We start from the raw sequence: 12,220 nt of genomic DNA, 5'->3' as shown, positions 1-12,220 counted from the left end.
ATCCGTAACAAGAAACTAAGCAGTTTGGATGTGACTTCCCTCTTCACAAAAGTACCTACCAAAAAAGCCATCGAGGTTCTACGACGTAAAGTCAACCAGGACCTTAATCTTCCTTTACCTCCCGGAGATTTTGTTGACTTGATTGAACTCTGTGTTAACTTCAACTGTTTTTCCTTCAATAACAAGCTCTACAAACAAACCTACGGCATGGGAATGGGGTCCCCAATAAGTGCCGTCCTAGCCAACTTATACATGGAACACCTAGAGTCTGAACACTTCGCCAACATCATCCCTTCAAGCGTCACTTGGTTACGTTACGTGGACGATGTCCTCGTAATAACTCCAAAACGTTTTGATGTACGGGATCTTCAGGCAAGGCTCAACGCAGTTGAACCAGCGATTCAGTTTACACTAGAAGAAGAGTCCAATGACAAGCTACCTTTCCTCGACGTCCTCATTCACAAAGTAGACAACAACCTAAGATTTCAAGTTTATCGGAAACCCACCAATAAAAATGATCTCACACACTTCTATTCCAGTCAAGATACCAAGACCAAAAGAGGCATCATCATCGGGTTTTTCCTAAGAGCATACCGAATTTGTAGTCCTGAGTTTCTTGACGAGGAATGTACTTACATTCACCAAACATTCACTGAGTTACAATTTCCTTCTTTTTTCATCAAAGACTGCAAGAAAAGAGCTCTTCAGATCATCAATTCTCCACGCATCAACACCGCTCCCAACAAAGTTATAATTCTTCCCAACAGCCAGGTTGCACTAAACGTCTCAAAAGTACTTTCACAAGCTAACACCAGAGTCGCCATCGCTTCTACCACTTCAATAAAGGATCTAACCAGGACAAAACCCAAGCACCACGAACCAGTCAATGCAGGAGTTTACACTATACCCTGTGGAGGCTGTGACAAGATCTACGTAGGTGAAACAGCAAGAAACCTCGACACCCGCCTCAATGAACACATATACGCATGTAGGAACGACAACTTAAACAACGCCTGTGTACAACACCGAAATTCCACCAATCATCTTATGAAATTCAGAGACGCCCAATTAGTGATAAAAGAAACTAATTTCCGCACACGCAAGTGCCTTGAATCAGCACTGATCGCTGTTTCGAATACAATTAAACAAAACAACGGCAGCTTCACCATCTCCGAAGTCTTAGCAAGAATCCTCCTGAAAACAGTAAACCCTGCCATCACATAGTCTCTCCTGTTATACTACACAAAGCACAGAGAGTGAACACTGAAACAACCTGCCTCATTCCAGTTTATATTTGTCCAACCTATTTTTATGTTACCCAAGTAATAGCATTTATATCCTTTTACTCATGTACGAATTAATTGCTTTTGTCACTACCACTACTACTACTACTACTACCACTAGTGAACATCGAAATGGTACCTCACTAGTATTCACCTCACTCTGAGCCTTTATATACCCTCTGTGTCCATGTATTGTTTGTAATGGCTTGATAAAGCTCCTGGAGAGCGAAACGTTGCTACAATAAATGTCACATTAGTTGCACTTGTGTCCTTTTACTTTACATATTGTCGGTAATTCTACCAACTTTATTACAGGGACAGAATTTTCAGAGATGGGACACAACAACTAGGGGTCACAACTGGAAGTTGAAAATTCAGATGAGTCACAGGGATGTTAGGAAGTACTTCTTCAGTCATAGAGTTTTCAGGAAGTAAAGATGTAGTGGAGGCAGGAGCCATACGTAGCTTTAAAAAGAGATACGATAATTTGTAGATGAATGGTTCAGAGAACCGACATGTTGATAAATTAGACACATGTGCAACTCTTGGGTATCTTTATTGCGGAAACGTTTCGCCACACAGTGGCTTCATCAGTCCATACAAAGGAGAATCTTGAAGAACAGGAGGAGAATGAGGTAATCAGTCCCTCAACCTAGAGTCGATGTGGTCAGTCCATCAATCTTGAATAGAATACGGCATACGTGCGGAGAAGGAGCTTATAAACCGTTGGCAGGAGAGGTGCAGCAGACATAGGTGGTGTCACATTTGTTCAATGTGGAAGTAGGTCGTGCCCAAGAATAAGGCAAGCGAAGAATTCCCAAGTATTAAGATCCCAAGAAGCTGCAGTGTCTGACAGGTTTGTAGATGAATGGTTCTTCAAGATTCTCCTTTGTATGGACTGATGAAGCCACTGTGTGGCGAAACGTTTCCGCAATAAAGATACCCAAGAGTTGCACATGTGTCTAATTTATCAGATACGATAATGCTTATGGAGCAGGGAGAGAGTGGACCCAGTAGCGACCAGCTAAGAGGCGGGGCCAGGAGCTATGAATCGACCCCTGAAACCACAATTAGGTGAGTATACACACTATTAAAAAAGTAGAGAATTTCTAAAATGTAATGTATGCCCACTTTTTTCAAAAACAGCTATTGAGTAAATAATGGTCAACGTGTTCCCTTTTCTGGGCTGCCACACCTCGGTGGGAGACAACCTGTGGGTTAAAAAATCTAAATATTTCTTTTCTTATTGCAGTGTGACATCAGTCCAAGGAACGACAGTGTGGCATCAATCTAGGGAACGACAGTGTGACATCAGTTAAGAAAACAACAATGTGACAGACTTAGAGAACGATGGTGTGACATCACCTAGAGAAGGATAGTGTGACATCAGTCCAGGGAACAACAGTGTGACATTAATCCAGGGAACGACAGTGTGAACACCTAGAGAACAACAGTGTGACATCTGTCCAGGGAACGAGTGTGACATCAGCCCAAGGATCGAAGCATCACAAAACGACCGGAAAAGACGAGGTGAAGTAAGAAAGATGGCAAGACCCATGGGGGCGCTGGGAGTCGTACCCACGGCACTGTTACGACTGCTGATCACTGCCCTGCTGAAGGAAGTGGGCGACCCCCGCTACGACCGTCCCCACGACCTGGCTCCTGACTACGACTTCATCATAGGTATGGTGGCCTTCATGCCAGGGAACTTGAACCAGGGAACTTGAACCAGGGAACTTGAATCAGGGAACTTGAACCAGGGAACTTGAACCAGGGAACTTGAACCAGGGAACTTGAATCAGGGAACTTGAACCAGGGAACTTGAACCAGGGAACTTGAACCAGGGAACTTGAACCAGGGAACTTGAACCAGGGAACCTGAACCAGGGAACCTGAACCAGGGAACCTGAACCAGGGAACCTGAACCAGGGAACCTGAACCAGGGAACTTGAAACAGGGAACTTGAAACAGGGAACTTGAACCAGGGAACTTGAACCAGGGAACCTGAACCAGGGAACCTGAACCAGGGAACCTGAACCAAGGAACTTGAACCAGGGAACCTGAACCAGGGAACTTGAACCAGGGAACTTGAACCAGGGAACTTGAACCAGGGAACTTGAACCAGGGAACTTGAACCAGGGAACCTGAACCAGGGAACCTGAACCAGGGAACTTGAAACAGGGAACTTGAAACAGGGAACTTGAACCAGGGAACCTGAACCAGGGAACCTGAACCAGGGAACTTGAAGGAAACTTGAAGAAGGGAACTTGAACCAGAGAACTTGAACCAGGGAACTTGAACCAGGGAACTTGAACCAGAGAACTTGAACCAGGGAACTTGAACCAGAGAATTTGAACCAGGGAATTTGAAGAAGGAAACTTGAAGAAGGGAACTTGAACCAGAGAACTTGAACCAGGGAACTTGAACTCTCTTACAACAAAGACAGGCAGCAAAACCAGCATTCACTGGGACGTCGTTTCTCCCTGCGTAGAGCTTTATCACGACTCGAAGCTCTACAAAGCTTGCTCTACAACCTATATCTATGACTACAAGGACATATAGTTAGTGTCTGTATCCCTCTGTAACTTTCATACAGAGGAAAATGGCAGCACACTTGGAATATCTTCCATTTTACTCCAGTTTTTTTTCTAAATACCTGATGATCATACTCCAGTTTGTTCTAAATACCTGATATTTATACTCTAGTATATTTTAAATACCTGATGTTGATACTCAGTTTATTCTGCATTTTTGTCTGTAATACGCCAGTTTATTTTTTTGGTATATGTCTGTAATACAAGTTTATTCCTCCCATTTGTCGGTAATAAGACAATTTATTCTTCACATTTGTTGGTAATATGCCAGTTTATTCTTTGTATCTGTCGGTAATGCTCCAATTTATTTTTAACTTCTATCCGTAATACGCCAATTATGTATTTTTAACAGTTGGCGGCGGGTCAGCGGGTAGCGTGATGGCTGCCAGGCTGGCGGAGGAGGCTGGCTGGCGGGTGCTGTTGCTGGAAGCAGGAGCCAAACAGCCAGTAGAAAGTAGGGTTCCAGCACTCAACTTTCTCTTGTTCCAGGGCGACGCGGACTGGAACTACCGCTCACAGCCTCAACAACACGCACTCAAAGCTTACAAGGATAATGTGAGAAAGTGGGATTTTATTTCACAAATCCATTTTTTTTAATCCTACTTTGGCACTGGTGAAGGTTGCTTAGCGACTGCGAGAAGCTCTAGACAACTGTTTTCCTATTACATGTATTTTAGAGTAAAAATTTTTTTTTCACAACTCGACCACTAATGAAGAATTCGTCTAGCGGCTTAAAAAATTTGCCAAAAATTTGATATCCCTTACATGCAGGACCACCACAGTCAATTGTTAATTGAATGTTTTTTTTATATTTTATTTAAAAAACAAGAAACATGAAGCTATATATAAGAAAAAAACATACATATAACTAAACAGAGGACAACCCACACCTGAACAACCTTAAACAAAAAATAGCTACAATCCAACACCTGTCACTCTTATTCATATCGTGTGTGAAAACTTTATATACAAAACTTTACATATAAACTAATGCATTGCACACTCGATTGTATTGTATATTAGCATTTTATGTACAAAAACATTCTAAGAGTATACATCCCCAAATTACAAGATAATAAAGGAGACAAAATAATAATCTCCACACCACACCACATTATTATTATTATAATCAAGGGTGAAGCGCTAAACCCGGAGGATTATACAGCGCCTGGGGGGGGGGGGAATGTGGAAGGCATTCAGGCTTAATTCGGGGAACTGGAGCACAGATCCAATTCCCTAAATCAAGAGCCCCTCACCAACATCAAGGAACCTTCCTTGAGGGGACACCACACCACAGAGAACCCAAAACACATTTTATTTAAAACATTGCATACACTACAAGTGATGATAAATTAAAAAAAAATGTCTATGATATGTGCCAAGAAACTGAAAAAAACATCCCAGGTACAGAAAATAATACATCTTAATTAACATTTACATCAAAAAACCTACATTATAGAATATAGATATTTTTATTTAAAAGGCACTTACTTGGAAAGTAAATAAACCGAAAATATAGCTATAAACATTATGAACGATGTTGAATACTGCTAACCTAACCAATACATAAAAGTTATATCAATGGCTACATACAAGAACCCCCCCCCCTCTAATTAGAGCACCCACCTCCTCCCAAAACACACAAGGTACACAGTATGAACAATTAACATATCCCTGTGATCCGTAGGTATATGTACATTAATACCATGGTAACCTTCCCATCAGGGAGGAGCACTTATTGGGGCAACGTACATTGCAGTCTCCTATCACATAGAACATCCTAACATTGACAAAGTAGACATGATACAGAGAGTACATGAGCCCGGTGCACGCAGGTGCCTCACCCAGACTCCAGTAGTAATGCTTATTAACATTATTGTAGAATAAAAACCAATACAATATATTAATATCTGGGGCAACAGAACAAATTCCCAGCTTCTTGTACAACACCAGAAGGATTTCGTGAACATTATTTCAAAAGTGTCTTCCATTTGGCCCCTCTGTGAAAAGCATCTAAGAGGACACCTTGGCAGAACCTCCAGTTGCGGAGAATACATGTACTAAAGATAACCTCCACCTCGCTTACAGAAAGCCACATTTCCATAACTGGGCACACACACACGCACACACACACACACACACACACACACACACACACACACACACACACACACACACACACAAAGGCCCTCATACAGAGCATTACACCTTGTCAAAACATGGTACGTTGAATGACAAACTCGATATGACCACAGCCTAAACCAAGAACCATACACTCTGGACTGACTCTGTAGTCACCAACAGGAGCAATACACTGGGTTCCTTTGCCTGAGCATACAAGCTTCTAAATAATCCGCCCCAACACAATACCCCAAAACCAAATACAAAACCACCACACTATAAGCATATACATGCTTGTACCAAACGTGAACAGCCACGAAACACTAGAGGCCACACACTTCCCACACTATGAATAAATGCCCGTTAAGACATATATCAATTACCAGGCAAGGTACAACTAAAGCAGGAGAAAACTAGAACCCCCTGAAAACTATGGAGGAATACAAGCCTCCATCTCATCCACCAGTATACTAGCCTCGAGGACATCTGGCATCGTCCTCATCCTGGAACATGATGCACTCTCTCTTGATGTATTCCAAAACCTCACACAAGATACACACCAAAACAAAAGTTATCTCACATCTCCACACCACTCTAGAAGCCACCATCGCCACACTACCCTACTACATCCATTCCCCAAGCACTCATCATTCACCACCGGATGCCAACCCCTTGCCGTCCTACCCTGGCACCAACTGTAGCAGTCGTGCCACCGTCAGACCCCGATAACTCTCCGGAAAAGAAGTAACCCACTGACCCCCATATAAGCTTCTATTCCTACCTACCGACCTATAAAAACTTGCCGCTAACGTCTTGATTCTGACATTACCCCCCACCTCCCTCATACCCCAAGAAACATACAAAAATTCAATCATAATATACCTTAATGCCCTCGCTACCTCACATGACACCCCTCCCACCCCTCCCCTGGTGGGAATTCTTAGCCTTCGAAATTCCTCACATATTACCTTCCATTCATATGTGGGGAAGACAACCACCCCTTGCAGTGTCTCCCGACGATACTCCACTCCCACCAGCCTCCCTATTCTCAAACGACGTACATCACGAACTCATAACATGTACCTCAACATGTCCTCACACACCTCCAGGTCCCACCCACTCCACCAACAACGAACATCCCTCATCACCTCCCCCACACGACGACCCCTGACTCCCCCTCTGAGGTATCGCATCTTAACATAAATCGTCCTCACCCTGGGCCCCAATGCCAACAAACCCAATCCCCCCTGATGCACCCCGGTCATTACCATGTCTCGTCCCAACCTCCCATAACCCCATAGATACCTTAATGCCCTCCTCTGGATTTCTATTATATCACAGTTCAAGGGGTATACTGCCACCGCCCCCCAAACCTTGCTGTATACCAGCGAATTCACAACCACTGCCCTTTGGTGCAATGTGACATCTTTGGCCTGAAGGCCACGTAGCCTGCCCACTGCCCTGTCCCTAACCACCTCCGAATTAACCTTTCTACTGTCCTGCATGTCCGTCGTATACTAAATCCCACAAATCTTGATCCTTTCCACGACATTCCATTCAAACCCCCGACCCAATCTCCCGCCCACTCAAGTGCCCACCTCTAACAACATCAACTTGCTTTTGTTAACCCTCATCCCAGTTATGGCCCCAAACCTCTCAATGACTCCACCCACCCTTGAAAAAACCTCCTTTCTACTAAATAAGATAGTCGTATCATCAACGTAACCCACAAGCCCCCCATTCCCCTTAGCCCCCTCACCACACAACTCTCGGTCTACAAGCTCATAAAACGGATTTTGTACACATGCAAACAAAAGTTGGGAAAGTGGGCATCCCTGCCACAAACCCCTCTCCATACTAATCTTACAACCCAACCTACCGTTCATCTGCACCTGCATCTTAGCTCCCACATGCAAGGCATCCACCCACCCTACCACCTTGGCACCAAAGCCCAAACCACTCAAGCTCTCACGCAAAAACATCCTGTCCACACAATCATACGCATTCTCCCAATCAAACCCAAGAACCCCCCCTCCACAATCCTCTAAGAAATCCCTGATTTGCCTGTGTCCTTCCCGCATACTCCTCCCTGGAATTCCGAACCGACTGCAGTGTAAAAGCAACCCCAGAACCCCCTTCAACCTATTACCTAGAATCTTTGCGAACACCTTATTATCCGCGCACATCAAGGAAATTGCCCAGAAAGCACTCAGTGCCTGCACCCCCTCCTTCTTCGGTACTAATACTACCATACCCATACATTGTGACTCGCCCATCCTCCAACCATCTAGCATCTTGTTCAAAACCCCAACAAAGCAATGCCTCATGCACTCCCAATGAGCCCTGTAAAAATCAATAGGCAAACCATCAATCCCTGGTGCCTTACCCATGCTCATGCCGAAGACCGCATCTGCCACCTCAGCTTCACTGTCAGCCTCTAACCCCACTCTATCCTTTTCTCCTATAACATTATGAACCCCCTACCAAAAAGCTCCTGCCAGGTGCCTCGTCTCGTACACCCTCTCCATTTTTCCCTGAACCATTCATCGGCATAAATGCTCATACTCTCCGTGGAGACAAGGACTGCACCTTCTGGGTATTCCCCCCACCCCCACGCTAGTCACTAACTGCAATAACGTGGTCACTTTCCTATGTTCTCTAAACTTACGCAAGACATACCCAGTCGGTTTATCTCCCCACAACACATCCTCCAACCCCGACTGAAAACGTACTGCGTCAAAACGTTAGTTATGAATATCCACAATCCTACCTCGAAGAAGTGCGATATCCTCCCCCCCACCCGTCCTCCCGTAACAAGCCTGCAACTGTCCCTCCAAATAATTCTGCAATCCATATCTCAATCTTGCTTCCTCACATCCCTTAACCCTATAAAAATCAGCAATTCCCGGTTTTGCCCTCAACTCCCACCAGTCTATAAGGTCCATTGCCCAATCCCTTGCACCCCAAAATCTTGACCACCACTCCTCAAATCCCGTACCCCCACCCTCCCCCCTAAGCAGCCACACATTCAACTTCCAGTAACAGGGGTAAATATTCACAGCACCCTCCCACGACAGATCTACTATCACTGCCCTATGATCCGAGAAACCCACGTCAGATGTCTGCACCCTCCCTACCTCCAACCCCTGCATAACATAAATTCTGTCTAGTCTCGCCGCATACCCCCGACGAAGGAACGTGTGCTCCACCATAACCCCCCCCCCGCAACATCTACAACTCTCACATCCCTCAACACATCCCTCAGGACACTTAAAACACAACCCGCCCCCCTTGGTTCCACATCCCAGCCACGTATTACACAATTCCAATCCCCACCTATAATCGTGATGGCAGGCAATCCCTGCAGATGATACAATAATTCCTCCCTCACAAAATCCGCCTTCACCCGCATATTGCTCAACGCCGGCATATACACTCCTATAAAACATGCCCTTCTATCACCCCATACACCATCTACCCACACAACCCTCCCCCCTGCCTCCTCCCAACTTGTGACACGCAAGGGGCTGGTCTCCTTTATCGCTATCACCCCCCCCCTTTCAACTGCCAAGCACAACTAATGTACAACTTATACCCATTCAACAACAACTCACTGCCGAACTTATGATTGTGCTCCTGCAAGAAACACACATCCACCTTGAATCTACATAAAAACCAAACCAACCACACAGTTTTGATCTCAGACCTGAGACCGTTCAAAATAAGGGTGACACACCTGAAAGTTATATGAACGGCGACTTCCCTCTATGCCGCTGTGGCTTGCCTACCACACCTTTACCAGTACATCTACCCGATGCCTCACCAGACTTTCCCTGGACCCCCTCCCCATTCACTGTGTAACTCTGTCTCCACTGGATCCTTCTGGTCCAACAACTCCTCCTCCGTTGCCCAAGCTTTTTTCCCCGGCCTCTGCCCCGGTGTGAGAACCTCCTCGACCTCAGCCATGCCAGCTGTCCTCTTCCTAGAGCCACCACCCACACACATGTTCACGTCTGGCGAATTCTCCTGGACCTCCAACTCCACCACTTGCTCCAAGTGAGTCCCACACGAGGTCCTTACCACAGGCTGCTGTTCCTCCCTCATGTCGGCCTCACCAACATTTAAGGCACAGGTCCCCGACCCATCCAAAAAACCTTTCAGCACGTCCTCCAGTAAGTCCTCCTGAGGCACTTCGTTCCTCCTCGGTGGAGCCACCAACATCCCCGTCGACTCCCCCGACCCCTACGGGAGTGTGACACACGTCTCGGCCGTCCTTTCCTCTCGCTCAACCTCCTCACTCCAACGACCAATCATCCTTGCCTCCTCACCTCCGAACTCCGACACCAACTCACAAGGCTGCTGCTCCACAGCCAACATCCCAGGTTCCCTGGGGCACTGTGCTGCCATATGATCGTAAGAGCTACACAAGCAGCAGATCCTTCTCTGGCCGGCATAGTGCACGAAGACTTGCGTCCTGTGACCCACCAATGTGACGTAGGATGGTATAGGCCGAGCCAGAGTCATTTTGAGGGAATAGGAACCCTCCGGTAGCCCCTCATATGGCCCATACTCCCATAGTAGCAGAATGGACCTTTCCATAACTGTTGAATGCCTCTTGGATGCAATACGCAGTCGCCTCAAAAGGTACGTTTCTCAACTTTACCCATGTAAAGTACTTAGATACGTCATGCAAGATGACGTCCACCGCCGAGTTCAGTCATCTTCCTCTCTTGGTGCTCATCAACGATCCTGTCGTAGAAGCCGGCACAATTCATTTTCATGAATACTCTGGACATTCCGTTTAAAGCTACACCATATACTTCGTCGTTGGAGACACCATATACGTCTCTGATGATGGCAGGCAGCAAGGTGTTCATTGTAGCTCCACTGAGCGTGCCACGGACCAGCTCAATGCAAACAGTGTTGATCCTCTGTCCCACTCGAACTGCCTTCTTGACTTCCAGATGCAAAAAGTCACCACCAGAGGGCAGGCATAACAAACTGGGCGAGCGTCCTCTCTCCCAGGAGGTCGTGAGATGAATGTTGAGAGCTTTCGTATGATCTTAGACACATCATCAGAAGGAAATACCTTTACACTGGCTTCTGAAGACGAGTTCACTGAAGAAGTTAAAACTCTCAAGCATTTAGTTAGCAATTCACCCTATATACTTCTAGCAGAATATTTCCATTAAAACATTTTTGTTTACTTCTCCAAAGGCATGGGTACCAATATTCAATATTCTGCACTAATATATATGTGGCGATCTCCTGCCAAACTAGTGGTTGGATTGTTAACCTGCCGGCCTGCAGTACCACGGGTACGTCATCAAACCCAATGTGGGGACTGCTGAGCCGGCCTTACAGGTAGCATTCACCAGACCACCTTACTGTATACATCTACTGGCCTTGTAGAGAGTATTCACACACTGCCTCACGGTATGCATCTACTGGCAGTTGTGTTCACCAGACTACCTCACGGAGTACATTTGAAGGTGATGTCTACTGACTCGCTGCTGACTTCAGTCAACTGCGGACCTTCTGGCTGCAGTTTTACTAGTCACTCAGATCCCTGCGGACTTCAGTTACCTGACGGCCTCATAGTGTGTCTACAACAGCTCACTGAGTCTGACGGCCTCAGAATTATCTGACGGCCGCATTTACTGTACTCGCAGCATAGTGTGTTCTGCACAACTCGCTGAGTCTGACGGCCTCGAGTACCTGACTGCCCCATCCCCACGACGGTGTCTGAGATGGCGTGTTATAACGCTGAGAAAGGTGTCGTGTGACACTGTTACAATGGTGTCGGGTGTCATACTTGACACGGGTGATATTTTAGTAACGCCTCCTGATGTACTGGCCACTGTCGTATAAGCTAGTCCCTGAGCAGAAGTCAGCATATACTTCTGACACACTAGCCTCTGTACCATAAGCTAGTCCCTGAGCAGGAGCCGACATACGCTTCTGACATACTAGCCCCTGTTTAATAAGTTAGTCCCTGAGCAGGAGCTAGTATACATTTCTGACATACTAACCTCTGTTTAATAAGCTAGTCCCTGAGCAGGAGCCGATCTACACTTCTGACACCAGTGTCGCGTGTGATACGGTAGAGAAAGTGTTATAATATGAGAGAAGGGAGTGTAGTATTACTCCGTGGAACTAGTGTTGTACGACTGAGTGTGACACAGTAGTGTCAGGAACGTTGTACCCTGTGTGTGGTAGGATC

General features: G+C 45.9%; 1 protein-coding gene across 1 annotated transcript in view; it reads left to right on the top strand.

Moving 5' to 3' along the window:
• Positions 1-12,220, top strand: part of LOC128706086 (glucose dehydrogenase [FAD, quinone]) — a 71,536-nt gene that overhangs the window by 20,703 nt on the left and 38,613 nt on the right. The window contains exons 2-3 of the mRNA XM_070092826.1: positions 2,536-2,966; positions 4,229-4,431. Coding sequence (XP_069948927.1) covers positions 2,828-2,966; positions 4,229-4,431 — 342 coding nt within the window. The 5' untranslated portion in view covers positions 2,536-2,827. The remainder of the gene's footprint in view (positions 1-2,535; positions 2,967-4,228; positions 4,432-12,220) is intronic.

The sequence above is a fragment of the Cherax quadricarinatus genome, chromosome 41, assembly GCF_038502225.1.
Source record: "Cherax quadricarinatus isolate ZL_2023a chromosome 41, ASM3850222v1, whole genome shotgun sequence".
NCBI classification, from domain to species: domain Eukaryota; kingdom Metazoa; phylum Arthropoda; class Malacostraca; order Decapoda; family Parastacidae; genus Cherax; species Cherax quadricarinatus.
This window is presented reverse-complemented; position numbering and strand designations above follow the sequence as displayed.